The sequence below is a fragment of the Pseudophryne corroboree genome, chromosome 1 (genome assembly GCF_028390025.1).
Source record: "Pseudophryne corroboree isolate aPseCor3 chromosome 1, aPseCor3.hap2, whole genome shotgun sequence".
NCBI lineage: Eukaryota > Metazoa > Chordata > Amphibia > Anura > Myobatrachidae > Pseudophryne > Pseudophryne corroboree.
The window spans coordinates 988,174,535-988,202,433 of record NC_086444.1 but is presented as its reverse complement, the minus strand read 5'-3'; the positions used below and the strand labels follow the sequence as shown (position 1 = coordinate 988,202,433).

The 27,899-nt window shown below is 43.2% G+C and overlaps 1 protein-coding gene across 4 annotated transcripts in view; it reads left to right on the top strand.

Annotated features, from left to right (window-relative positions):
- The window catches only part of ARHGAP10 (Rho GTPase activating protein 10), a 614,077-nt gene that overhangs the window by 371,898 nt on the left and 214,280 nt on the right, over positions 1 to 27,899 (top strand). For all 4 annotated transcript variants that reach the window (XM_063920579.1, XM_063920578.1, XM_063920581.1 and 1 more), the window contains exons 15-16: positions 8,391 to 8,478; positions 16,544 to 16,602. In XM_063920579.1, coding sequence (XP_063776649.1) covers positions 8,391 to 8,478; positions 16,544 to 16,602 — 147 coding nt within the window. The remainder of the gene's footprint in view (positions 1 to 8,390; positions 8,479 to 16,543; positions 16,603 to 27,899) is intronic.

Here is a 27,899-nt window from a genome sequence, read left to right as displayed (position 1 = left end):
CCCACCTGCCCGATCTCCAGGCTGGGAGGTCTACCGTCATGCCGAGGATTGTGAGGAAGCAGAACCAGGTTTTTGTTCCTGTGAACCTGCTGGTGCAGGTTTTCTGGATTTCCCCCGGCCTCCTCTAAAGAAAGTGAAAGGGGGTTTGGACTTCTTAGCTTTTGTGGTCCGAAAGGACTGCATGGTAGATGTAGGATAAGATTTCCTAGCAGGTGGTGTTGCTGAGGGAAGGAATGTTGACTTACCCGCAGTTGACGTGGAGAACCACGCATCTAACCTTCACCAAACAGAGCCTGACCTGTGAAGGGTAGGTTCTCCACACTCTTCTTGGATTCCGCATCCGCAGACCATTGGCGCAGCCTGAGTCCCCTGCGTGCCGAGACAGCCATGGAAGAAGCCCTCGCATTGAGATGGCCTCGGTCCTTCATGGCCTTAACCATGAAACCTGCAAGGAACAAGGAATAGACTCTTCTGGAGAAGATACACACTCTGCAGCACATGATACAGAGTTCTTAGACATGTTTATGTGAGCTATACAAACACATACACACACACACCCCCACAAAAAGGTCAAACACAGTTTCACCCTGAGTACCTTAAGAGGGACACCGAGTATAAGGAGCCAGCCAAACAGCGCCCTAGTAGGCAGTTTATACAGTAAACAGCCGGCGCTTCCTCAATAACCTTAATAGATTAAACAGTTAATATCTCACTCCCGCTTCCCTCTGTCTATAACACCCTGATACCACACAGGTATGCTGGAGGTATGTGGAGGGCAGCGCTCCCTGTCAGCGTCTCGTCAGTGTGATCTGCAGGGAGAAAATGGCGCTGGTGAGTGGTGGATCCGATCTGAGGAAGAAGCTCCGCCCCCTGTAATGCCGCGTCTTCCCGCACTTAGATATTATACTGGCCTGAGGTAAATCTGCAGCAAACAGTTGATTAGACCTTGTAAGCTATACTTGACCAGTGTAGGGCATTGCGCTGGCCCACGGCGCCCCTCACAGCGCCGCACTACAGTACCGCTGAGCCCTCGGGAGTGCAGCCTGTCAGAGCTGCGCTCCTACCATTGTGCCGTCATTTCCCGCCGGTGCCTCGCTTACCGGGGCACCAGCGTCATACTCACCATTCCATCTTCTGGCTCTGCTGGTGGGTGGCGGCCGTGCTGCGGGAGTGAGCAGTCGCCTCGTGGGCTAGTGATCAGCACCCTCAGGAGCTCAGTGTCCTGTCAGCAGAGATATAGAACCATTAACCTCTAGGGTTGGTTCCTACTCCCACCCCCCCTCCCCCAAGTCCCACAAAGCAGGGAGGTTGTACCTAAATCTTTTAAATACTAATAAAAATAGAAAAACTCCTAGGAGTTCCCCTAGCTGTGACCGGCACCACCGGGCACATTTTCTAAACGGAGTCTGGTAGGAGGGGCATAGAGGGAGGATCCAGCCCACATTATTAAACTCTTAAAGTGCCCATGGCTCCCAAGGGACCCGTCTATACCCCATGGTACTAATGTGGACCCCAGCATCTTCTAGGATGTAAGAGAATACCTACCATTAGGGCAAAAGATGGGAAAATACTGTATGTGTTTGAGAGTAGGAAAACACCACGTATATTTGTCTAGGGACAATTTGGTCTCTTTCCCCTTAAGCTCAGCTATGTGCGGTAACAATGGAAAAACCGCCCCAGCTGTACTGTACATATTTCAGTTGCTCTCCCCCTTGCAGATGTGGCACACAGATTTTTCAGCTAAGCTTCCAGTAAACCAGTAAATAAACAGCAGAGTTTCACTAAATTGGGAAAGTCCAATCTGTTAATAGCTACACAGCTGGCTACTATACCATCAGCTCTTAAAAAGTACTTTAGCAAGCCATAGCAGTAAAATGGAGGCTAGCATCCATTTTAAGTAACACCAGTAGATGAAGTTGTTCAGGCTTTACAGTAGGTTATTGGTTATGTAGCTGACTTAAACAAACCATTTACCAGTAATAGCTGCCAGCTCTTTAGGCATTTTTCTCGTGTGCTACAAATTAATTTGTGTAAGTTGCCTTGTTCCTATAAATGGCCAGTTTTTACTCATATCCATGAAGTGGTAGAGATGAAAGTGGGTATCGTTATCCAATTAAATTGAGAAGTTTTTAGGATTCTACTTATGAGGCACATGCAAAGAGTGACCAATGAGATATTTGCTTTAATGTTTGGCTTGCGCTGTATCATTAAAAGTTAATTGTTGACTGGTCAATTTGGGTTGCTGTAAATTTGTACTTTTGTAACCCCCAGTAATTTCAACAAACATGGCATTTAAAAAATGAAATCCAACACATGATATAATGTATTTTTTTTTTATAATAAAATTTAAAATTTGAGATGACACACGCACTTTAAGTAGATTGTAACAATATTGTGTTCCTTTTTATGAAATCATGTCATTTATTTGGCCACCTTGAATGTACTGTATGTTGCTTTTATATATTTGTGACCAGTTAGATTTAAGCTTCATGTGCTTTGTAGATTATGGTAATTACCAAAAACATGAAATAGCAGAGCAAATACAGCAGCACTATTTATACAGGAAACATTTGTTTTATATAAGAGCAAGCCATCAGATATTCAATTTCCACCTCTAGGAATACAATGGAGAGCATTACCAAAGCTAATAAATGTAATCCTAACGCTGATATTGAGGTGTGTGTATGTATTTGTCTGTCTATGGGGCATATTCAATTACCTGCGAGGTTTAACTCCCAGAGCGATTTATTACTCTGCATTGTCCCTGCACGGTAATCCATAGATTCCACTTTAAATGCTGGAATCTATGGATTTCCATGTCCCTTAAACACTAGAGCAGGGGTGGGCAATAAGCAGCACTCCAGCTGTTGAACTACATATCCCAGCATGACCTGCAATAGTTTTGCTATTTGGCCATGTTAAAACTGTTACAGGGCATGCAGTTTTGGATTGCAGCTCCTAAGGATGCAAGGATGAATCTGCGTTACATGCTGGGATACAGGACCTAATTGAATAGGACCAGGCTGTCAATTACCCGCAGGGTTTAATTTAATTGGATATATATATATATACACACACACACACACACACATATATATATATATATATATATATATATATATATATATATATATATATATATATATACACACACACACACACACACACACATATATATATATATATATACACACACACACACACACACACACACACACATACAGGGGCATATATATATATATATATATATATATCGACCCGATGAAGGCAACACTGGTAGACTTCTCGATAATGCAAAAACGTGCTTTAATGATGCAGCAACATCAAATCTACCTTTCGGGATCACATATATAATTTATTTATCTTTTTAAATCCTAACTTTCCTTGTAAGAAAAGATTTGTATGTGCGATTTTATCATCTTTCTGTAATTTAACACTTACCTTTTATATAAATCATCATTTTCCACAAGACAGTTGGCATCTTTTTCATAAAACTGAAATGTATTGGTTTTATTCAGATTTGTGTAAGCAAGGTGTTGTTCTTCCCTGCCGATACAGTGTGTAGTTGGAACTTTGTATTCAGCACTTTGCAACAGCCATAGAGATCAGGCAAGGGCATGAGGTTTTATTTCCTTTGGCAAAAAGATTTTTTTAAAAAAGATTTTTTTTTGCCATATTTATGATCATCATAACATTTGTGTACTATAAGATGAGAGAGAACAAGAAAAAAGGTAGTCAACTCATGCATACATGTAAACAGCCCTTTTTCTTAAATAATCTTCAAGCATTGCTTGAGCCAAACGTAAGATTTATTACAATGTTCATTTAATAACTGTCAGGTTACATTACCTTCCACTGGTGTTTGCACATAAACTAGCCTATTAAAACTGCAGTCATTGTGTATTTCTAATAATTGCATTTGCTATCTTATTTACCAATTCACCATTAAACAACCCATTGTATATATTTGGAAAACAAATGAATGTAGCTTTGCAAAGGTAGAGAATCTGCATAGTGTTGGTATGTCCTCAACTATCCTTAGTCAGAGCAGGTCTGACTTTGAGGGATTCATTGGTATTCTGAGACGCTTGTTCCAAGCAGGCTGTTTTCCAGGTCCATGCATGCTCCATCTGTGCTGATAACACAGTGTTCTTTGGCACGGGAGACTGGAGGAAACCAGAGAGCGAATTCATTTCATTACCCTGGACATTATGAGAATGACAAATTGTTTGTATATCATACGCTGCAATCAATTTAATGCTGCATCTAAGAGTCCTCCTGTAATTGTTATGAACACTCACTTGACTCGTAATGATTAAACATCAACATTAGACCTTGTACATTATTAATAGCAGTCAACCTGACTTTGTTTGATATTAATTGATTTCTGCCTTTTCTTCTTTACTTGAAGTAAAATAGAATATAGTTACATATATGACAAATGCTTCTGTTATTTATAGCCATATGTGGTTTTGGTTGGTAAAGAGTTATCTTGGTCGTATCTATAAACTTGTATTACACAACAACTTGTATAGACTTCATATTTGAACCTATTTGTAGTTTTGTCTCATTGTGTTTTCTTATATAGAATTTCTTTTTAAATTTTATCTTTTTGGTTGGATTAAAGATGTCCCCTCATGGTACAGCTGTGATTGTTATCTATGTACAGTAGCTTTTATATAAGAGGCTTAATGGCTTGTAATTCCCACTGTACTGCAAAGTGTGTAGCTTATATACAGCTGAAAGGCACCCGAGTGCATATTAAGGCCCAGATTTATCAAGCCTTGGAGATTGATAAATTGCACTGTGACAAAGTACCAACCAATCAGCTCCTAACTGTCATTTTTCAAAACAGACTGTAACTTGACAGGAGCTGATTGGTTGGTACTCTATCACCATGCAATGTATCACTCTCCAAGGCTTGATAAATCTGGCTATAAGTATCTAGAAGTGATTTTACCAGGGTAGAATGTCAACTGTGACATTTCTGTTGTAGAGACACAGTGATAAACCTGTAGAGCATGTAAATGTATTCGTTAGAGCTAATATTTAACCAGCCTTATATTGTAGGACTTTTCTCTCCCTGCTACGCTGTAACACTACTCCCATGATATCAATGATAAGGGATTTTTTTTGCAGTGCAGCAATTTTGAAAGCTTAGCAGTTATTATAACTAAAATATATGTATTACAGGTATTTCACAATACAGGTTGAGTATCCCATATCCAAATATTCCGAAATACGGAATATTCCGAAATACGGAATTTTTTGAGTGAGAGTGAGATAGTGAAACCTTTGTTTTATGATGGCTCAATGTACACAAACTTTGTTTAATACACAAAGTTATTAAAAATATTGTATTAAATGACCTTCAGGCTGTGTGTATAAGGTGTATATGAAACATAAATGAATGTGTGAATGTAGACACACTTTGTTTAATGCACAAAGTTATAAAAAATATTGGCTAAAATGACCTTCAGGCTGTGTGTATAAGGTGTATATAAAACATAAATGCATTCTGTGCTTAGACTTGGGTCCCATCGCCATGATATCTCCTTATGGTATGCAATTATTCCAAAATACGGAAAAATCCGATATCCAAAATACCTCTGGTCCCAAGCATTTTGGATAAGGGATACTCAACCTGTATATGTTAAAATATAAATATTTTTACCTCATAGATGACATTCACACCACTTCCAAATCAATGAAGGATTAAACATACAATGGTTCCCCTAACAGGTTTATGCAGGTCACACACTAAGATTTAGCAGCCAGTATTGGGCATTGCTGATCTTTTGGAATGGCAGTGACACCTTATAATTATCCAATGAAAAATTTTCTGATCAGACCAGGCATGGTTTGTAGATGAGCAGAGTCATGAAGCAACTCCACCCTTGGGATGAACAGATAGATCACGTCCTGTTTAGCCACTGATCCTATCGAGCACTGAGCAGTAGGATCAGCCTGTGTGTTGCTAGTTTCTGGGGTCTATTCATGAAGCAGTGAGAAGTGAGCCAGTGAAGAAGTTGCCCATGGCAACCATTCAGCATTGAAGTAAAAATTATAATTGGCATACTGTACAATTGTACGGAGCAGCTGATTGGTTGCCATGGGCAACTTCTCCACAGGTTACTTCTCCACTCTTTTTCACTGCTTCATGAATAGACTCCCAAGTTTGGAGACAGTAGACAATTACACTTATAGGTGGGAATTTAGTAAACCACGATAACGTTGTAATTTACCGCGATCTGGCTTCATCTGATTGCGGACATTGACAATTACCGCAAAAAGTGGCTTATTTCGGGTTTGCATGCTCTGGCGAGTCTACCTATCCTATTGCGAAAACGGGATTGTTGTGAACATTCTTGGGGTGGGATTCAATTCTTTTCACCCCTTTCCACACTCATTCTGTTTCTGCCCTCAGGGATGTTGTATCATTATTTCATCTCGCTACCCCCGGAGTAGCGCGGCACCCAACCAGCTAAACCTGATTACTATGGGTGCAATTTGCATGATAACGGAGATCATTTTAGATAGGAAATTGGGCGTGATATATCATTTGAATCTCACCCTTGGTGTCAAATTCAGAGAAAAGTTTAGGAGAAAATGGGGAAATCTGCCTGTACCCCAAATAAGCCAAACTAATATAGTAAAACAGTATAGATGCCTATTAGCTGTCATTAAAAAAAAAAAGATTTGGGTTACTAAAATTGTGCCAAATGGCTGTTATATGCATTTTTCTAATAAAGTGGAAAAATTCTAGAAATCAAGTGGTTTTCAGCAAAATAAGTGCTCACTTTAAATTGGGTGTACATAAAAATGGGTATAACTATATATTTGGGTTATTTTAAACCAGGTGGGAGTAATCTTAACAAAAAAGATTACTCCCACCTGCAAACCTACAAACACTTGTCCCACTCATTAAGCACCCCAATATACTTGAGCATACCTTGCACCCCAATTTCCATCACTTTGCACTTTTTGTCTCTAAAAATTGCATGTCATTATTGGTTAATTAAAAATAAATAAAACTTCTAAGTGCTTAATTTGTCATTCAAGGACGTGTCCAAGGGGTTCTGAACCAAATCCCAACATTTTTACCTTTAAAATTGTGATTTTCCACAAGCTTATCATCTGCTCAGAGGTGGTGAAGTGAAATTTGCGGTAAACCTATGTAGAATTAACAGTAAAAACAGCATTTCGCAGCTAATTGGATTCCCCCCATAGTGGTTGTAGTGACAATGCACCATAAGGTGCCTTTAATACAGTTCCACCGCAGGGCACAAATGTTCATGCAAGCACTAGTAGCCAGAAGTTAGCCCCTGTGAAGAAAGAAGGTTAAACAATTTTGCCAGGCAGACCCTTATTAATATTATTATTATTATTATTATTTCCTTTTAACTGATAAATAAAATGGTAAGTTTGCACTGTATTAGGAGATACAGATCTCAGTGACTTTGTATATATGTATAGACTCGGCACTTCCAGGTAAATGATTTTGCTTGGTCCGGTGCCCTCCACATAGTACATCCACACAGGACACAATTACAGCAACACAAGAGTGATTATCGACGTTTCAAACTTTATAGTTTGTCATCAGAATACAAAAAGAACAATACAACAATCTCTTACCTAAATACCCGCCACCATTCACATGCACTCCCGCTCTCCGGAGCCGCACACAGCTTCCGGGTAGCGGCGCTTACCAGTGATGTCATCACACCTCCGTGTAATTATTGCCATGGTAACTAATCACCATAGTAATCCAAAGTGTTAGACTAAGGATACAAGCATAGAATGTTGTCACTTTGTAAAGGGATTTAAATATCATACAGATATGAAAAATGTATGAAAAATTTAAAGCAAAATAACTATTATATACAAATGGGCATGCCTCAGAGATATATGTATCATATGTCAAAAAAGTTAAAATGTAGTTTGTGCATCTTTTTAATGTAAAATATATAATAGATACTAATAACTCAAACAAATTTGTAAAAGAAAAAGAAAAATCAGATTTTTGGATGTGGTGAATATAACAAATTACAAATGCTAGCAATTTGCTGTATGTAGGTACAAGAGGAGCTAGGTCTCCATTTGATGTGTCTTACTCCAGCCAAATATCTGTATATAGACAACAGCTACATTTAATTAGTGATAAGAGACACCTATTGTTTATAGCATAGTGACAACTGGCGTCCATTTATTTCTTTTTATGTTTCTATTTTCTTTCTCCTCTTTTATTTACAGTTTTTTCTTTTATCTGTATTTGAAAGTGGGTGTTTTATGCTTGTTGTTTAGAAATGGCTTGATTGTGTTTGGCAAAGCATTCAGTAGGTTATTAAATATAATGAACATGTATATTTTTTCATCTTTTCTTCCCGGAGATGTGAAAACTGGCTGTGATGTGGATTTGAGTGAGGATGGAGAATGGGAGGTCAAGTCCATCACCAGTGCTCTGAAACTATATTTAAGGTTAGTGTTCTAATCAGTCACGGGAATTCACTGTAATCTGGGTTATATTTGGCCTATAAAGTAATGACATTGCTGCCACACAAACCATGTGTCCTTAGTGGTCGAAGAACAACCTGATAAGGTGATCAGGCAGAGGCCGATCTTTGCAGAGGTTAAAGCTGTAAAATGGCAAGGGACACACAATTTTGTGGGGAGATGGCTAATAGAGGTAGAAAGGGTTTAAAATGCAGCAGTATGTGAAGACTTGAGCATATTTTTTTTCTTGTGGCATTTGCATGGTTTTAAAGGCATGGTTGTTTCTGTATTTTATATTTTAACACAACTATTTCACACAGTTTATATGTACTGCATGGTGTGCTTGCTTAATAGTAACCAGGATAATACAGTTAAAAAAAAAAAAGGAAATCTTTAATATGCCTTGCACAGTACAGTCAGATACATCAGGTATCTGTGGCACTTTATAGAGTGCCTTACATAGCAAGGCAAAGAGAAAATTATTAACATGCATAGTATGGCATAATAAGTCATAATATGCAATCGCAATGCCCACTACATACTGTACTTTGCCAAGAATAACCGCTGTCTACCAGCATTCCCAACATCTAATAATGTACAGGGTAAGGTAAAATAACATTAGATTTCTGTAACTAGTATGAATGCCAAATTGATTTCTCACAAATATTTAAAATGCCCGCTCTAATATATATTGTAAATGCCTGCACATCTTATTACCAAATCCCATAAATGTGCGCTGTACATCGCACAACACTGCATCCCATAAGAGAAAACAATACACCCACACATTATCTGAGTTCCAAAGCTCATTGATGTATATATTTGTTGTTAAAAGGATATGGATTCAATATATATTACAAAGTACAGTATACCTATAGTTTCATGAATACAACTCACACAGTAAACAGTTAGAACATAGTTAAAACACAGTTACATATAGTTACAGTTAAATGCCAGCGATACAATTACCAGGTCTTTCTCATATAAGTTTGTCCCTCCATAGGACTCTCTCTTCCTCTCTTTCCTCTGTAAAATCATGCAAGACCTCCATCTCTGTCTGAGTCCAAAAAGCAAGTAAGTCTGAGCCCACCAGAGACAGGAACTACCTTCCTGTGTGACTAGTTCCTGGGGGAGGGGTCTCTCTCTCCTTTATGATTGAGTCACTATTCTCTTTGTATATGCTGATCAGGTTCAGCCCTGAAGACTGCCAAAGGGGCTGACCTGAGTTCTCTGTCCACTGTATCATTCATTGTTCTAACAAAGTGATTTTAGCTTTTACACATTCAATCATAATTATCCGCTGCAATGTCCTACAACTTAATAACAAGTATCAAATTAATCTACACACCAATCTGCTTGTTTTAAAAGTAAACATGACAGGTGTATCTGGTTCCGTTCAAATAATACACATTCATGACATTAATTAATTAGGTGATTTTAAATCACCATGATGTCTGGCGCTTGATATTATTATAATTATGTACTGTATGAAATAAGTGTCGAATCCATCTCTGTGGCATGTCCATGTAAATGCGTGTGTTACCATATATTGCTGTGCTCGCTGCGCATATTTGCAAGTTTAGAGACTTAAATGTGTGTAGTTTGTATGTTCTCTTTATGAAATATTTTTGACTTTGACACTAAGGGCACATGTAAATTCATGAAGTACATACCGTAAAAGGGGAATTAACTTTTACTTACAAAACTTCTATATTATGTTAAGTCCTTCATAAACTGATATATTGAGTTAGTATTAGCAATTTTAGGAACCCATCTGATGGTGGATGGGCTATAATTTTCGGCCACATATGCGTTAAGAACCTAATTTTTACTAGTGATGTGCACCGGCCATTTTTCGGGTTTGGGTTTTGGATTCGGTACCGCGGCCGTGTTTTGGATTCGGACGCTTTTTGGCAAAACCTCCCTGAAAATGTTTTGTCGGATTCGGGTGTGTTTTGGATTCGGGTGTTTTTTTACAAAAACCCCTCAAAAACAGCTTAAATCATAGAATTTGGGGGTCATTTTGATCCCATAGTATTATTAACCTCAATAACCATAATTTCCACTAATTTTCAGTCTATTCTGAACACCTCACACCTCACAATATTATTTTTAGTCCTAAAATTTGCACCGAGGTCGCTGGATGACTAAGCTAAGCGACACAAGTGGCCGACACAAACACCTGGCCCATCTAGGAGTGGCACTGCAGTGTCAGACAGGATGGCACTTCAAAAAAATAGTCCCCAAACAGCACATTATGCAAAGAAAAAAAGAGGCGCAATGAGGTAGCTGTGTGACTAAGCTAAGCGACCCAAGTGGCCGACACAAACACCTGGCCCATCTAGGAGTGGCACTGCAGTGTCAGATAGGATGGCACTTCAAAAAAATAGTCCTCAAACAGCACATGATGCAAAGAAAAATGAAAGAAAAAAGAGGTGCAAGATGGAATTGTCCTTGGGCCCTCCCACCCAGCCTTATGTTGTATAAACAGGACATGCACACTTCAATAAACCCATCATTTCAGCGACAGGGTCTGCCACACAACTGTGACTGAAATGACTGGTTGGTTTGGGCCCCCACCAAAAAAGAAGCAATCAATCTCTCCTTGCACAAACTGGCTCTACAGAGGCAAGATGTCCACCTCCTCCTCATCATCTGATTCCTCACCCCTTTCACTGTGTACATCCCCCTCCTCACAGATTATTAATTCGTCCCCACTGGAATCCACCATCTCAGGTCCCTGTGTACTTTCTGGAGGCAATTGCTGGTGAATGTCTCCACGGAGGAATTGATTATAATTCATTTTGATGAACATCATCTACTCCACATTTTCTGGAAGTAACCTCGTACGCCGATTGCTGACAAGGTGAGCGGCTGCACTAAACACTCTTTCGGAGTACACACTGGAGGGTGGGCAATTTAGGTAAAATAAAGCCAGTTTCTGCAAGGACCTCCAAATTGCCTCTTTTTCCTGCCAGTATACGTACGGACTGTCTGACGTGCCTACTTGGATGCGGTCACTCATATAATCCTCCACCATTCTTTCAATGGTGAGAGAATCATATGCAGTGACAGTAGACGACATGTCAGTAATCGTTGGCAGGTCCTTCAGTCCGGACCAGATGTCAGCACTTGCTCCAGACTGCCTTGCATCACCGCCAGCGGGTGGGCTCGGAATTCTTAGCCTTTTCCTCGCACCCCCAGTTGCGGGAGAATGTGAAGGAGGAGCGGTTGACGGGTCATGTTCCACTTGACTTGACAATTTTCTCACCAGCAGATCTTTGAACCTCTGCAGACTTGTGTCTGCCGGAAAGAGAGATCCAATGTAGGTTTTAAATCTAGGATCGAGCACGGTGGCCAAAATGTAGTGCTCTGATTTCAACAGATTGACCACCCGTGAATCCTGGTTAAGCTAATTAAGGGCTCCATCCACAAGTCCCACATGCCTAGCGGAATCGCTCTGTTTTAGCTCCTCCTTCAATGTCTCCAGCTTCTTCTGCAAAAGCCTGATGAGGGGAATGGCCTGACTCAGGCTGGCAGTGTCTGAACTGACTTCACGTGTGGCAAGTTCAAAGGGTTGCAGAACCTTGCACAACGTTGAAATCATTCTCCACTGCGCTTGAGTCAGGTGCATTCCCCCTCCTTTGCCTATATCGTAGGCAGATGTATAGGCTTGAATGGCCTTTTGCTGCTCCTCCATCCTCTGAAGCATATAGAGGGTTGAATTCCACCTCGTTACCACCTCTTGCTTCAGATGATGGCAGGGCAGGTTCAGGACTGTTTGCTGGTGCTCCAGTCTTCGGCACGCGGTGGCTGAATGCTGAAAGTGGCCCGCAATTCTTCGGGCCACCGACAGCATCTCTTGCACGCCCCTGTCGTTTTTTAAATAATTCTACACCACCAAATTCAATGTATGTGCAAAACATGGGACCTGCTGGAATTTGCCCAGATGTAATGCACGCACAATATTGCTGGCGTTGTCCGATGTCACAAATCCCCAGGAGAGTCCATTTGGGGTAAGCCATTCTGCGATGATGTTCCTCAGTTTCCGTACGAGGTTGTCAGCTGTGTGCCTCTTCTGGAAAGCGGTGATACAAAGCGCAGCCTGCCTAGGAACGAGTTGGCGTTTGCAAGATGCTGCTACTGGTGCCGCCGCTGCTGTTCTTGCTGCGGGAGGCAATACATCTACCCAGTGGGCTGTCACAGTCATATAGTCCTGAGTCTGCCCTGCTCCACTTGTCCACATGTCCGTGGTTAAGTGGACATTGGGTACAACTGCATTTTTTAGGACACTGGTGACTCTTTTTCTGAGGTCTGTGTACATTTTCGGTATCGCCTGCCTAGAGAAATGGAACCTAGATGGTATTTGGTACCGGGGACACAGTACCTCAATCAAGTTTCTAGTTGCCTGTGAATTAACGGTAGATACCGGACACACGTTTCTCACCGCCCAGGCTGCCAAGGCCTGAGTTATCCGCTTTGCAGCAGGATGACTGCTGTGATATTTCATCTTCCTCGCAAAGGACTGTTGGACAGTCAACTGCTTACTGGAAGTAGTACAAGTGGTCTTCCGACTTCCCCTCTGGGATGACGATCGACTCCCAGCAGCAACAACAGCAGCGCCAGCAGCAGTAGGCGTTACACTCAAGGATGCATCGGAGGAATCCCAGGCAGGAGAGGACTCGTCAGACTTGCCAGTGACATGGCCTGCAGGACTATTGACTTTCCTGTGTAAGGAGGAAATTGACACTGAGGGGAGTTGGTGGTGTGGTTTGCAGGAGCTTGGTTACAAAAAGAAGGGATTTAGTGGTCAGTGGACTGCTTCCGCTGTCATCCAAAGTTTTTGAACTTGTCACTGACTTATGATGAATGCGCTGCAGGTGACGTATAAGGGAGGATGTTCCGAGGTGGTTAACGTCCTTACCCCTACTTATTACAGCTTGACAAAGGCAACACACGGCTTGACACCTGTTGTCCGCATTTGTGTTAAAATAATTCCACACCGAAGAGGTGATTTTTTTTGTAATTTGACCAGGCATGTCAATGGCCATATTCGTCCCACGGACAACAGGTGTCTCCCCGGGTGCCTGACTTAAACAAACCACCTCACCATCAGAATCCTCCTTGTCAATTTCCTCCTCAGCGCCAGCAACACCCATATCCTCATCCTGGTGTACTTCAACAGTGACATCTTCAATTTGACTATCAGAAACTGGACTGCGGGTGCTCCTTCCAGCACTTGCAGGGGGCGTGCAAATGGTGGAAGGCGCCACCTCTTCCCGTCCAGTGTTGGGAAGGTCAGGCATCGCAGCCGACACAATTGGACTCTCCTTGGGGATTTGTGATTTAGAAGAACACACAGTTCTTTGCTGTGCTTTTGCCAGCTTAAGTCTTTTCATTTTTCTAGCGAGAGGATGAGTGCTTCCATCCTCATGTGAAGCTGAACTACTAGCCATGAACATAGGCCAGGGCCTCAGCCATTCCTTGCCACTCCGTGTCGTAAATGACATATTGGCAAGTTTACGCTTCTCCTCAGATGCTTTTAATTTTGATTTTTGGGTAATTTTACTGAACTTTTGTGTTTTGGATTTTACATGCTCTCTACTATGACATTGGGCATCGGCCTTGGCTGACGACGTTGATGGCATTTCACCATCTTGGCCATGACTAGTGTCAGCAGCTTCAGCACGAGGTGGAAGTGGATCTTGATCTTGCCCTATTTTACCCTCCACATTTTTGTTCTCCATTTTTTAATGTGTGGAATTATATGCCAGTATCAATAGCAATGGCCTACTACTATATATACTGCGCACAACTGAAATGCACCACAGGTATGGATGGATAGTATACTTGACGACACAGAGGTAGGTAGAGCAGTGACCTACTGTACCGTACTGCTATATATTATATACTGGTGGTCAGCAGACTGTGCAAAACTGAAATGCACCACAGGTATGGATGGATAGTATACATGACGACAGAGGTAGGTAGAGCAGTGACCTACTGTACCGTACTGCTATATATTATATACTGGTGGTCAGCAGACTGTGCAAAACTGAAATGCACCACAGGTATGGATGGATAGTATACATGACGACAGAGGTAGGTAGAGCAGTGGCCTACTGTACCGTACTGCTATATATTATATACTGGTGGTCAGCAAACTGTGCAAAACTGAAATGCACCACAGGTATGGATGGATAGTATACTTGACGACACAGAGGTAGGTAGAGCAGTGGCCTACTGTACCGTACTGCTATATATTATATACTGGTGGTCAGCAAACTGTGCAAAACTGAAATGCACCACAGGTATGGATGGATAGTATACTTGACGACACAGAGGTAGGTAGAGCAGTGGCCAACTGTACCGTACTGCTATATATTATATACTGGTGGTCAGCAGACTGTGCAAAACTGAAATGCACCACAGGTATGGATGGATAGTATACATGACGACAGAGGTAGGTAGAGCAGTGACCTACTGTACCGTACTGCTATATATTATATACTGGTGGTCAGCAGACTGTGCAAAACTGAAATGCACCACAGGTATGGATGGATAGTATACATGACGACAGAGGTAGGTAGAGCAGTGGCCTACTGTACCGTACTGCTATATATTATATACTGGTGGTCAGCAAACTGTGCAAAACTGAAATGCACCACAGGTATGGATGGATAGTATACTTGACGACACAGAGGTAGGTAGAGCAGTGGCCTACTGTACCGTACTGCTATATATTATATACTGGTGGTCAGCAAACTGTGCAAAACTGAAATGCACCACAGGTATGGATGGATAGTATACTTGACGACACAGAGGTAGGTAGAGCAGTGGCCAACTGTACCGTACTGCTATATATTATATACTGGTGGTCAGCAAACTGTGCAAAACTGAAATGCACCACAGGTATGGATGGATAGTATACTTGACGACACAGAGGTAGGTAGAGCAGTGGCCTTCTGTACCGTACTCCTATATATTATATACTGGTGGTCAGCAAAATTATGCACTGTACTCCTACTATATACTACAATGCAGCACAGATATGGAGCGTTTTTCAGGCAGAGAACGTATAATACTGGTGGTCACTGGTCAGCAAAACTCTGCACTGTACTCCTATATAATACTGCTGGTCCCCAGTCCCCACAATAAAGCAGTGTGAGCACAGATATATGCAGCACACTGAGCACAGATATGGAGCGTTTTTCAGGCAGAGAACGTATAATACTGGTGGTCACTGGTCAGCAGAACTCTGCACTGTACTCCTCCTATATAATACTGCTGGTCCCCAGTCCCCACAATAAAGCAGTGTGAGCACAGATATATGCAGCACACTGAGCACAGATATGGAGCGTTTTTCAGGCAGACAACGTATAATACTGGTGGTCACTGGTCAGCAAAACTCTGCACTGTTCTCCTCCTATAATACTGCTGGTCCCCAGAATAAAGATATTTGCACTGCAGCCCCCTGAAACAAAGTGAGAGGACGCCAGCCACGTCCTCTCACTATCATTTCCAATGCACGAGTGAAAAATGGCGGCGACGCGCGGCTCCTTATATAGAATCCGAATCTCGCGAGAATCCGACAGCGGGATGATGACGTTCTGGTGCGCTCGGGTTAACCGAGCCATACGGGAGAATCCGAGTATGCCTCGGACCCGTGTAAAATGGGTGAAGTTCGGGGGGGTTCGGATTCCGAGGAACCGAACCCGCTCATCACTAATTTTTACACCTTGCTAATTGTAGAGTTTGGCTTAATGTTTTGACTGTAAGTATTCTTAGGGGTATTATTAAAGTGAGGGTTTTTAGAAGTTCAGATGTTGCCCAAAGCAACCAATCAGATTCTAGTTATCTTCCAAAAGGTGCTAGAGAAATGATAAATGTCATGGGCTATGGGCAACATCTGCACTTCTAGAAACATGTACTTTAGCAAAAATACCCCTTAGTGCTTAGAATGTGCACCTAAAAAATTTCTATTTCTTCCTGCGTATGTTGTGGAGTGGATTCCAGGGGCTATTGTAACTGTGCTGTCTTTATGTTTCAGGAGCCTGCCAGAACCGCTGATGACATATGACCTTCATGAACAGTTCATCAATCCTGCCAGTAAATATTCACTTAATTTTTTGTTCTTTCCCTATCAGCAAGCCATATAGAGAGAGTGTATTAAATAATGCATGGGTGTGTGCTACATAATACAGTAACTGAGGTGCATAATTAATTCACTATACAAAGCAGCAAACTAAACATTTAATTGGTAAAAACAGAATAGTATCTATAGAAGAAAAGTAAAGTATTTAAGTGAACCATTCATTAGTTTGGTCGGAACCTACATTTGGAATGAAACAACATGCAGTCCAGTGCTTCTTTATTGGGGATTGTATCAGTCCACGTGGGACTAAAACGAGATTCAATGTAAATGGACAAGGAAATTATGTCTTCCTCAAAAGGGAAAGAGAGAGAACCATGTGTGTAGAATTTAGAATTTACTAGTGATGTCTCCCACAGTATACTACCCCCATTATGTGTTTTGCCAGTGTGCATATTGAAATCATAAATTCTTCTGCTCCTCATTCAGATATGTTTATATGATGTCGCTTCCAAAATATTAAAAACACATGTAGAACGTACAGTATGTTTCACTATCTTCCACAGTGCTCTACTCACCATATATGTGTTGTGCCAGTATACTTATCTCATTCATATATATACGGCTGGATATAAAGGAGTCCGCGATTGCCAGAGGTGCGGGATGCCGGCCGATCTCGAACTTCTTCTAAAGTGGCAAACACTTACAAGGCAAAACCATGCCTTGTAAGTGATTTCCCCTTTAAAAACATCTGAGATCGTCCGGCATCACTCACCTCCAGTGATCTTGGACTCCATTACATCCGGCCTATTGTGGTGGTCCTCCTTTGGATGTGTTCTTTATAATGTTATTTCAATTGAGAAGGAAGCTCCAAATAGTGCATTATCATTTATATAATTCCGCATACAACATTAAAATGTCAGTGTAATAGTACTGGTACCAGAAACCAAAAGGGTCTCACTACTTTTCAGTTTCCCTTTCAGCCTCATACATTCCATGCTGGTACGCAAGGTACTACTTAATTCAAAATACATATTAAAATATAAACAAAGACAGGTACAACACTTTACTTCCAAACATTTACTTAATTATGCACCATTGCCTCCAGATTGGACAGTCATAGGAGTGGTGGACCCTGACCTTCGGGTTCCTAGAGGTGGAAAGCACTTACTCCTGGTAGTATCCACAGTAGTTGGAAAAGTATTTTGTACTCTTGGATTCAGGAACATCCCCCGCGATGGGCCTCCTCTCAAAACTTTACATTCCGCGATGGGCCTCCTCTCAAAACTTGACATTGTCTTTCGAATGGACAGAGTGCAGGCCTCTCTCCATAAACGACTCTGTATCAAAAGATTGTTTGAACATTGGGAGAGTTTCATAGACTATTTACCTCCCATGGTTTATAAAGAAATTCACTCCTGTTTCAGGAGCACTGCATGATTTGAGATGCTGTTTCTGCTGGAAGACCCTCCAATTTCTCTGTCCTCTTCCTCTATCCTTTCTTAATTACCTTTATTTCTCTTTCCTCCTTCCCTTAATTTCTTACTCCCTGCTCTGTTAACCGTTTTGGAACCTGTATTTATTTCTAAATTGTTTTTGTTATTTCTGATGTTTTCAGTTTTAATAGTGCTTACAAGGTTACGTCCCATTATTGCCTTTATTGAAGCATTTGGTATTTTCTGTACATTCTGAACTAACTGAGCCAGAAGAAAGAAGAGTGGTGAGTGTTATGCCAGCGTCCCGGTTAGTGGGTCGCCGGCTATTATGGCGGCATGAGGGTGCGGAGCGCAGCGCTGAGGAGCAGGCTGCATCTCCAGGCTCAGATCAGCGCAGGCTGCACCACTATGAGGGGTGAGCTGAGTCATCCTATACAGTACCCATACTGGCAAATATGCTTACAGGGGCTATGTCCCACTGTTTAGGCATCTAAAACACCTCATCCAGTTTAAAATAAAACCGGGAATACTGCACGCCATTAAGGGGACGGGGCTTCACTATGAGCGGCTCCAGCGGCTCACCAGCGCCATTTTCCCTCTGCAATTCTACACAAACAGACTGGCAGGGAAGCGCAGCTTCTCCAGAAGGACTCCAGCTTACCTCAGAGGTACCAGGGGGTCATAGTAAGGGGGGGAGCCTTATTAGAGTACTAAGTCCCTATCAGGGTACTTGGTCTGCGACCCAGCTAAGCTTGGCATTAGCACTAAGGGCGCGGTGTGGCTGGCTCATATATACTCTGTGTCTCCCTGTAAGGGCACTGTGTGGGTTAACTGTGTTTTAACCTTTCGTGTGTGTGTATGTGCGCGTGCGCTTCACATTTACACTGTCAGGCAAAGAGTGTGTATTTTATGCACGGCAGATTGTCTTTCTTCCTCAGGGGGATCACTACAGTGTACTCAGGATAGTACACATTCTCAGACTAGTGGGTTCGAACCAGCATGGTTGGATTCCCTTAAAGGGATGATCTCAAATATTTTGAATAAATTATCCCATAATGAAAGAGAGATGCAATACTTAAGGCAGTTTGTGGATGACCTGATGAATAGAGATTCAGTTCCCATACCGGCGTCTCAGACCCCTACCATTTGTCCGCAAAAGTGTACACTGGCCCAGATCCTGTGGGCTGACACTGATGATAACGTATCAGATGCGGAGGAGGGTGAGGTGGACTCAGGAGGGGGGGATGCTGCTCTGTCACAAAGAATACAGGCCCTGATAGAAGCTATTAGGTACGTCCTGCACATTTCTGATAAGGTGACAAAGGAGGATGAGGAATCTTATTTTAATGTAAAAAAGAAATCCTCTGCTACTTTTCCTGTGTCAAAAGAGTTGAATTCCCTATTTGAAGAGACTTGGATTAATCCTGAGAAGAAATTTCAGATCCCTAAAAGGTTACTCACATCCTTCCCTTTTCCTCAGGATGATAGGAAGAAATGGGAAAATCCACCGATTGTTGATGCTTCAGTGTCTAGGTTATCACGTAAGATAATCTTACCTGTCCCTGGGGCAGCCTCCTTAAAGGACACGGCTGACCGCAAGATTGAGACCACTCTCAAATCTGTATATACAGCTGCTGGGGTGGCCCAAAGACCCACTATTGCTTGTGGATGGCTCACTAGGGCCATTGCAAAATGGTCAGGTAACCTAATTGAGGGATTAGATTCCTTATCCAGAGGGGAGGTAGTTTTACTCCAACAACATATACAGGACTCTGCAAATTTTACGGTGGAGGTCATAAAAGAAATAGGCTTGCTCAACGCATGCACCACTGCCATGGCAGTGTCAGCACGCAGGGGCTTATGGCTATGCCAGTGGACTGCGGATTCCAGGAAGGGCGTGGAAAGCCTACCATTCACAGGTGAGGCCCTATATGGAGATGAACTGGATACGTGGATATCCAAGGCTACGGCGGTTAAGTCTACATATCTTCCTACCGCAGCCCCCCCCCCCCCCCCGTTTAGGAAGACCTACTCGGCTCGAACTTTGCAGTCCTTTCAGACAGCCAAATTTAAAAATAAAACCAGAGGTTCTTCTACAGCCTCCAGAGGCAATATAGGTAAACCCAGAAAACCAGCAACTGCAGGTTCACAGGAACAGAACTCAGGTTCTGTTTCCTCAAAGCCTTCAGCATGGTGGTGGGCCGCACTGCCTGGAAGACAGGCAGGCGGGAGCCCGATTAATAGATTTCAGTCACATATATGGGCTACATCATGCCAGGATCCCTTGGTCAAAGATCTTATCACCCAGGGGTACAGACTGGAGTTTCAGTAACTCCCACCTCACAGATTCTTAAAATCAGGCTTACCAGCTTCTCAGGAAGCAAGTATGACTTTACAGGAAGCAATTCAAAAACTGGTACAGACTCAGGTCATTGTTCCAGTTCCTCCTCATCTGCGCAACAAAGGTTATTATTCCAACCTGTTTGTGGTACCGAAGCCGGACGGTTTGGTAAGACCCATTTTAAACCTCAAGTCGCTGAACCCGTACTTATGGGTGTTCAAATTCAAGATGGAGTCTCTGAAAGCGGTTATCTCAGGTCTGGAGGAGGTGTCTCTGGATATCAAGGATGCGTACCTTCATATTCCAATCTGGCCACCTCATCAGGCTTATCTTAGGTTTGCATTACAGGACTGTCACTACAGGTTCCAGGCCCTGCCATTTGGCCTCTCCACGTCACCGAGGGTGTTCACCAAGGTAATGCCAGAGATGATGTTTCTCCTTCGCAAATGGGGAGTGAGCATCATTCCATACCCGGACGATCTGCTGATAAAGGCACCATCCAGGGAGAGATGTTGGACAACATTGCCCTCTCAACTCGTCTACTCCGGGATCACGGGTGGATTCTGAACCTACCAAAATCTCACCTGGAACCAACACGGAGGCTTCCGATCCTGGGGATGATACTAGATACGGAAGCACAGAAGGTATTCCTTCCATTGGAAAAGGCTTTGGTAATCCAGTCGATGGAGCTGGATGTTCTTGAAACCAAGCCGGATATCAGTGCATCTATGCATTCACCTTCTGGGGAAGATGGTAGCCGCTTACGAGGCACTGCAGTACGGAAGGTTTCACGCCCTTCCAGCTGGATCTGTTGGACAAATGGTCCTGATCGCATCTCCACATGCACCAGAAGATACGTTTGTCGCCAAGAGCCATGATTTCTCTTCTGAGGTGGCTTCAGACTTCTCACCTGACAGAGGGCCGAAGGTTTGGGATTCAAAATTGGATTCTGCTAACCACAGACGCAAGCCTCAGAGGTTGGGGATCAGTCACCCAAGGGGAACAGTTTCAAGGAAAATGGTCTCAGGAAACCATTCTCCCAATCAACATTCTGAAACTAAGGGCCATATACAGCGCCCTTCTACAGGCATCACATCTTCTTCAAGATCAACCCATTCAGATTCAGTCGGACATACATAAACCGGCAGGGCGGAACGAAGAGCTGAGCTGCAATGTCAGAGGTAACAAGGATGCTCCTCTGGGCAGAAAGACACGCTGTGGAGTTGTCGGCAATCTTCATTCCGGGAGTGGACAACTTGGAAGCAGACTTTCTTAGCAGACACGACCTCCACCCAAGAGAGTGCGGCCATCACCCAGAGGTGTTCGGGTGCTTGAAACGTCCGTGGGGGGTTCCTACAAGAAGCTCAAGCGGTATTGTTCCAGGTCAAGAGACCCACAGGCTGTGGTGGTGGACCCTCTGGTGACTCCATGGGTTTAGCAGATGGTGTACGTGTTTCTACTTCTTCCATTGATCCCAAGTATTCTCAAAAGAATAAAAAGAGAAAAGATTCAAGCAATACTCATTGCTCCGGACTGGCCAAGAAGGGCCTGGTACGCGGATCTACTGGAGGTACTCTTAGAGGACCCGTGGCCTCTACCTGTTCGCGAGGATCTTCTGCAACAAGGGCCGTTCGTCTATCAAGACTTACCACAGCTACATTTGATGGCATGGAAGGTGAGCGTCAAATTTTAGCCCGGAAAGGGATCCCGTATAGGTTTATTCCAACTTTGATCCAAGCCAGAAAGGAGGTAACATCTAAACATTACGACCGTATTTAAAAAAATACGTCTCTTGGTGTGAAAACAGGGAATTTCCTTAGGTGGTATTTCAACTGGGACGTTTCTCCTCTTTCTGCAATCAGGGGTGGATGTGGGCCTACGTATGGGCTCCATAAAAGTCCATATTTCGACCTTGTCCATTTTCTTCCAGAAACATTGGCTTCCCTCCCGGAGGTTCAGACGTTCTTGAAGGGGTGTTCTGCACATCCAACCTTCCTTTGTGCCTCCCACGGCACCTTGGGATCTCAACGTGGTGTTGCAGTTTCTACAATCAAAATGGTTTGAGACTTTACAGGAGGTTGATGTGAAGTTTCTTACATGGAAAACCGTCACACTGTTGGCTGTAGCTTCAACAAGGCCTGTGTCGGAACTGGGGGCATTGTCTCACAAAAGCCCCTAGTTGATTTTTCATGAAGACAGAGCTGAACTCAGAACTCGTCAGCAATTTCTTCCTAAGGTGGTGTCTGTGTTTCATATCAACCAACCGATTGTGGTTCCGGTGGTTACGGACACCTCTGCTACTTCAAAGTCCTTGGATGTTGTGAGGGCTGTGACGAGCTGTACGTGAAGCGGACAGCTCGTTCCAGAAAACGGGTGTCCTGCTTCAAAGTTGTCTATTGCTCGCTGGATCAGGCTTACTATCCAGCATGCTTATTCTACGGCAGGTTTGCCGGTTCCAAAATCTGTTCAGGCCCACTCTACTAGGTCGTGGGTTCTTCCTGGGTGGCTGCCCAGGGTGTCTCAGCTTTATAGCTCTGCCTGGCTGCTACTTGGTCAGGTTTGAACATGTTTGCTAAATTCTACACGTTTGCTAAGTTGGCCTCTGAGGACATTTAGTTTGGTCAATCAGTTCAGCAGGAACCTCAGCACTCTCCCACCCGGTTTGGGAGCTTTGGTACATCCCCGTGGTACTAAATGGACCCCAGTACCTTCTAGGATGTAAGAGAAAATAGGATTTTAATTACACTACCGGTAAATCCTTTTCTCGTAGTCTGTAGATTATACTGGGTGCCCACCCAGTGCTTCATGTTTTCCTGCACTGTTACTTGTTAAGTACTGTTGTTGGTTCAGCTGTTGCTGTTCCTCATCAAGTTTGGTTAGCATGGCTTTCCTCTTGTTTTGTGTGTGCTGGTACGAATGTCACCACTGTTTTTTAAATCCTTCTCTTAAGGTATGTCCTTCTCCTCCGACACAGTTCCTAGACTGAGTCTGGTAGGAGGGGCATAGAAGGAGGAGTCAGCGCACACTATCAAATTCTTAAAGTGATTAAGGCTCCTAGTGGACCAGTCTTCACCCCATAGTACTAAATGGATCCCAGTATCCTCTACGGACTACGAGAAAAGGATTTACCAGTAGGTAATTAAAATCCTATTTTTGATCTTCAATGACCCACTTACATCAGTCATGGTTCCCAAAGACTGGCGTATAGCGTAAGTAGTGCCGATATTCAAAAGGGGAAGTAAATCTGAAGCAGGTAACTATAGACCAGTTAGTCTTACATCTATAGTGGGGAAAGTACTGGAAGGTATTTTAAGGGATAGTATGCAGAACTTCCTTGAAGCCAATAAAGTTATTAATAGGAACCAACATGAAATTGTGAAGGATAGATCATGTCAAACAAACTTACTAGGCTTTTATGAAACCGTTAGCACAAACCTAGATCAGGGTAGGGAGGTAGATGTAATCTTTTTAGACTTTACTATCGACATAGCTTTCGACACAGTGCCGCACATGAGACTTATCTACAAGTTACAGGGGCTAGGGAGCACAATATGCACTTGGGTTAGGAATTGGTTATATAATAGGGAGCAGCGAGTTGTGGTAAACTTTTTCAAATTGGACTGAAGTACCAAGTGGTGTGCCACAAGGGTCTGTACTTGGACCACTATTGTTTAATATTTTCATAAATAATCAAGTAGTAGGTCTAGAGAGCATGGTGTCAATTTTTGCAGAGGATACCAAACTGTGTAAGGTTATAAATTCGGTGGGGGATGCTGAGTCTCTTCAGAACGATTTTTTAAACTGGATGGATGGGCAGCTAAATGGAGAGTGAGGTTCAATACAGACAGGTGTAAAGTAATGCACTTTGGGAGCAAGGAAAAAAAATACCACCTACATACTAAATGGGGTAAAACTAGGGGATTCTGTACTGGAAAAAGACTTAGGTGTTCACATAGATAACAAATTTAGCAGCAGTACCCAAAGTAGGATTGCAGCAAAGAAGGAAAACAAGGTATTAGCATGCATAAAGTGGGGAATTGATGCAAGGGATGAGAGTGTTATACTCCCATTATATAAATGCCTAGTGATGCCCCATCTTGAATACTGTGCACAATTTTGGGCAACGTACTACAAATAGGATCTCCTGGAACTAGAAAAGGTTCAGAGGTGGGCGACCAAACTGATTAAGGGGATGGAGACGCTGAAATACGAGGAAAGGCTTGCTAGGCTAGGCATGTTTACACTGGAAAAGAGGAGCCTAAGAGGGGACATGATTAACATTTACAAATATATAAGGGGACAATATGCAGAGCTTGCGGAGGATCTGTTTTAGATAAGATTGACACAGAGGACACGTGGACATCCGCTTAGGTTAGAGGAGAGGAGATTTTGCACACAGAAGTGAAAAGGTTTCTTCACAGTAAGGACAATACGTGTTTGGAATTCCCTGCCTGAGAGAGTAGTAGTGGCGGACTCTTTCAATACTTTTAAGAATGGGCTAGATAATTCCTAATTGATAAGGATATACAGGGTTATGGTGGGTAGATCACGCATTATTGTAAAAAAAAAAAAAAAGAGGAATAAACATATAACGGCCAACATTCACAACAGATAAAATTAGTCGTAAAAATAATACAGTATAGGAGACCACAAATAGGTTGAACTGGATGGACAAATTGTCTTTTTTCAACCTCAAAAACTGTTACTATGTAACAAAGATTTTTTTTTTTTTTTAAGGAAATGAGCTTTAAATTGTGTATTGGAAAGGTTGAGGATATCATTGATAAAAAATTATGCCTCCATCAGACTACTGTATAGGATGACCTGATGTATTGTGTACAAATATGGGGAAAATATTGAGGCAACTTAAACAGGATGTTGCTGGTATGTACTGTGCATGAGAAGATGACAAGAAGAAAAGTATGGCTCTCCACAATATTGTGTGTGAGCTTTCTAGTTGCTAGAGACCATTCGGATTTATTCTGTAGACAGATGAGAGGAATGTGAAACCTTTGGCTTAAATTAAACACTTCCATCAAAAGACTCTTCTCCCAACCCGTGAGGCTGTAATTTACTTTGCTAAGAAACTAGTGGCGACCAAAATCCTCTTTCCTCTTGGTATGAGTGTTGTGTAATGTGGCAGCTGGAAGCGCTTTTTCCCTGCTCAATTAGAAACTTTAATGAAAGACAGTTGAGATGGCATTAAATAACAAGTATATTTGATTTGTGTGTTTCGGTATTTTTCTGCTCACCGATCAAAGCAGATGCGTAAATTGTGACCATCTGCATATGACTAAGAGAGAATTTGCTTGCAAGATCACAAATAATTGACCTGAAACATGTAGATCTACATTAGCTAAAATGGATCCAAGCCAATGTGCAGGATTCAGGAAAGGCTTTGTTGTTGTCATCTCTGCTTAAACAAGGTGCTTTATAACCCAATTAATAAATTGACGTACCAGGAGTAATCTATTAGGCGTCAATGAGAGCTGCTGGCTGCTTCTTCCCCTTAGCAACCAGTATGCAAGTAAATAAGGTGACTAGGAGTACATTACAATGGGGACTTGGATGTGCTCTGTGCTAGCCATGAAATTGGAATGTCTGTTACATGGTAGCCACACGGTTGAGAGGACTACACTCCACTAGCCATCAAATCGGGTGGTGTTCTCTGTTCTAGTCATAGTTGAAGGTTGTCTTCTCTGCAATATTTACCAGAATGGTTGGTCAGCTCTGCACTAACTACAATATAGGGAGGTTCCGTTGTGTCCACCTACATCTAGGGGTATATTCAATTAGCGTCGGACCCATTCCGACATGCATTTGTCGGAATGGATCCGACAACCCCTATTCAAATCTCATCTCAATTCGACTTTTTCAAGTCGAATTGAGATGAGGGACCCAGAGGAGGAGAGGGGGGGAGGGGGAGCCATGGGGAGACCAGCGGGGACAGCCACCGGCAGAAGGAGGAGATCAGCGCTAACAGCAGCACTGCAGGAGGATGTCACACAGCCGCCCGACTTTACGGCAGTGTCCACCCGTCTCCAGCAAGCGTGACCTCACTTGCTGGAGCCAGGTGGAAGCTGCCGTGAGCGGCGCGGCTGTGTGACATCCTGCTGCAGCGCTACTGTAGCGCTGCTCTCCTCTATATGCCCGCTGCTGTCCCCCGTCTCCCTGCTGCTCTCCCCCCCCTCTCCTGCTCTAATCCCTCATCTCAGTCCGACATTTTTTTATGTCGGACTGAGATGGTCGAAAAGGGGGCCAAAACCTGTCTGCTTTGGCCCCGTTTTCGACACAAGCACATGGATTGGCAGCTATTCCGCCGATCCACCTGCTTTTCGACAAGCCGAATTCATCGACTTGTTGAAAAATTTGGGGATATATTGAATAGGTCGAATCCCGAGTCGCCCTTAAAAAGTCGAAAACTGCCGTCTTTTCGACAGACGGCAGCTTTCGACTTTAATTGAATATACCCCATAGCCTCCCTGCACCTTAAACAGCACAAAAAGACATTTTCTCTAACGTCCTAGTGGATGCTGGGAACTCCGTAAGGACCATGGGGAATAGCGGGCTCCGAAGGAGGCTGGGCACTCTAGAAAGATCTTAGACTACCTGGTGTGCACTGGCTCCTCCCACTATGACCCTCCTCCAAGCCTCAGTTAGATTTCGTGCCCGGCCGAGGTTGGATGCACACTAGGGGCTCTCCTGAGCTCTTAGAAAGTTATAGTCTTAGAATTTTTTTTTTTTTTCAGTGAGACCTGCTGGCAACAGGCTCACTGCAGCGAGGGACTAAGGGGAGAAGAAGCGAACTCGCCTGCTTGCAGCCGGATTGGGCTTCTTAGGCTACTGGACACCATTAGCTCCAGAGGGATCGACCGCAGGCCCAGCCTTGATGTTCGGTCCCGGAGCCGCGCCGCCGTCCCCCTTACAGAGCCAGAAGCAGGAAGATGGTCCGGAAAATCGGCGGCATGAAGACATCCTGTCTTCACCAAGGTAGCGCACAGCACTGCAGCTGTGCGCCATTGCTCCTCATACACACTTCACACTCCGGTCACTGAGGGTGCAGAGCGCTGGGGGGGGGCGCTCTGAGGCAGCAATAAAAACACCTTGGCTGGCTAAAATACCTCAATATATAGCCCCTGGGGCTATATATGAGGTAAATACCCCTGCCAGAATCCCAAAATAAGCGGGAGAATAGGCCGCGAAAAAGGGGCGGAGCCTATCTCCTCAGCACACTGGCGCCATTTTTCCCTCACAGCTCGGCTGGAAGGAAGCTCCCTGGCTCTTCCCTGCATTTCTACAATACAGTAAGAGGGAAAAAGAGAGGGGGGGCACTAAATTGGCACTGTATACAGTATAAGCAGCTATTAGGGACATAACTCAGTTAGTCCCTGTATATATATAGCGCTCTGGTGTGTGCTGGCATACTCTTACTCTGTCCCCCCAAAGGGCTTTTGTGGGTCCTGTCCTCTATTTGAGCATTCCCTGTGTGTGTGGAGTGTGTCGGTACGGCTGTGTCGACATGTTTGAGGAGGATAAT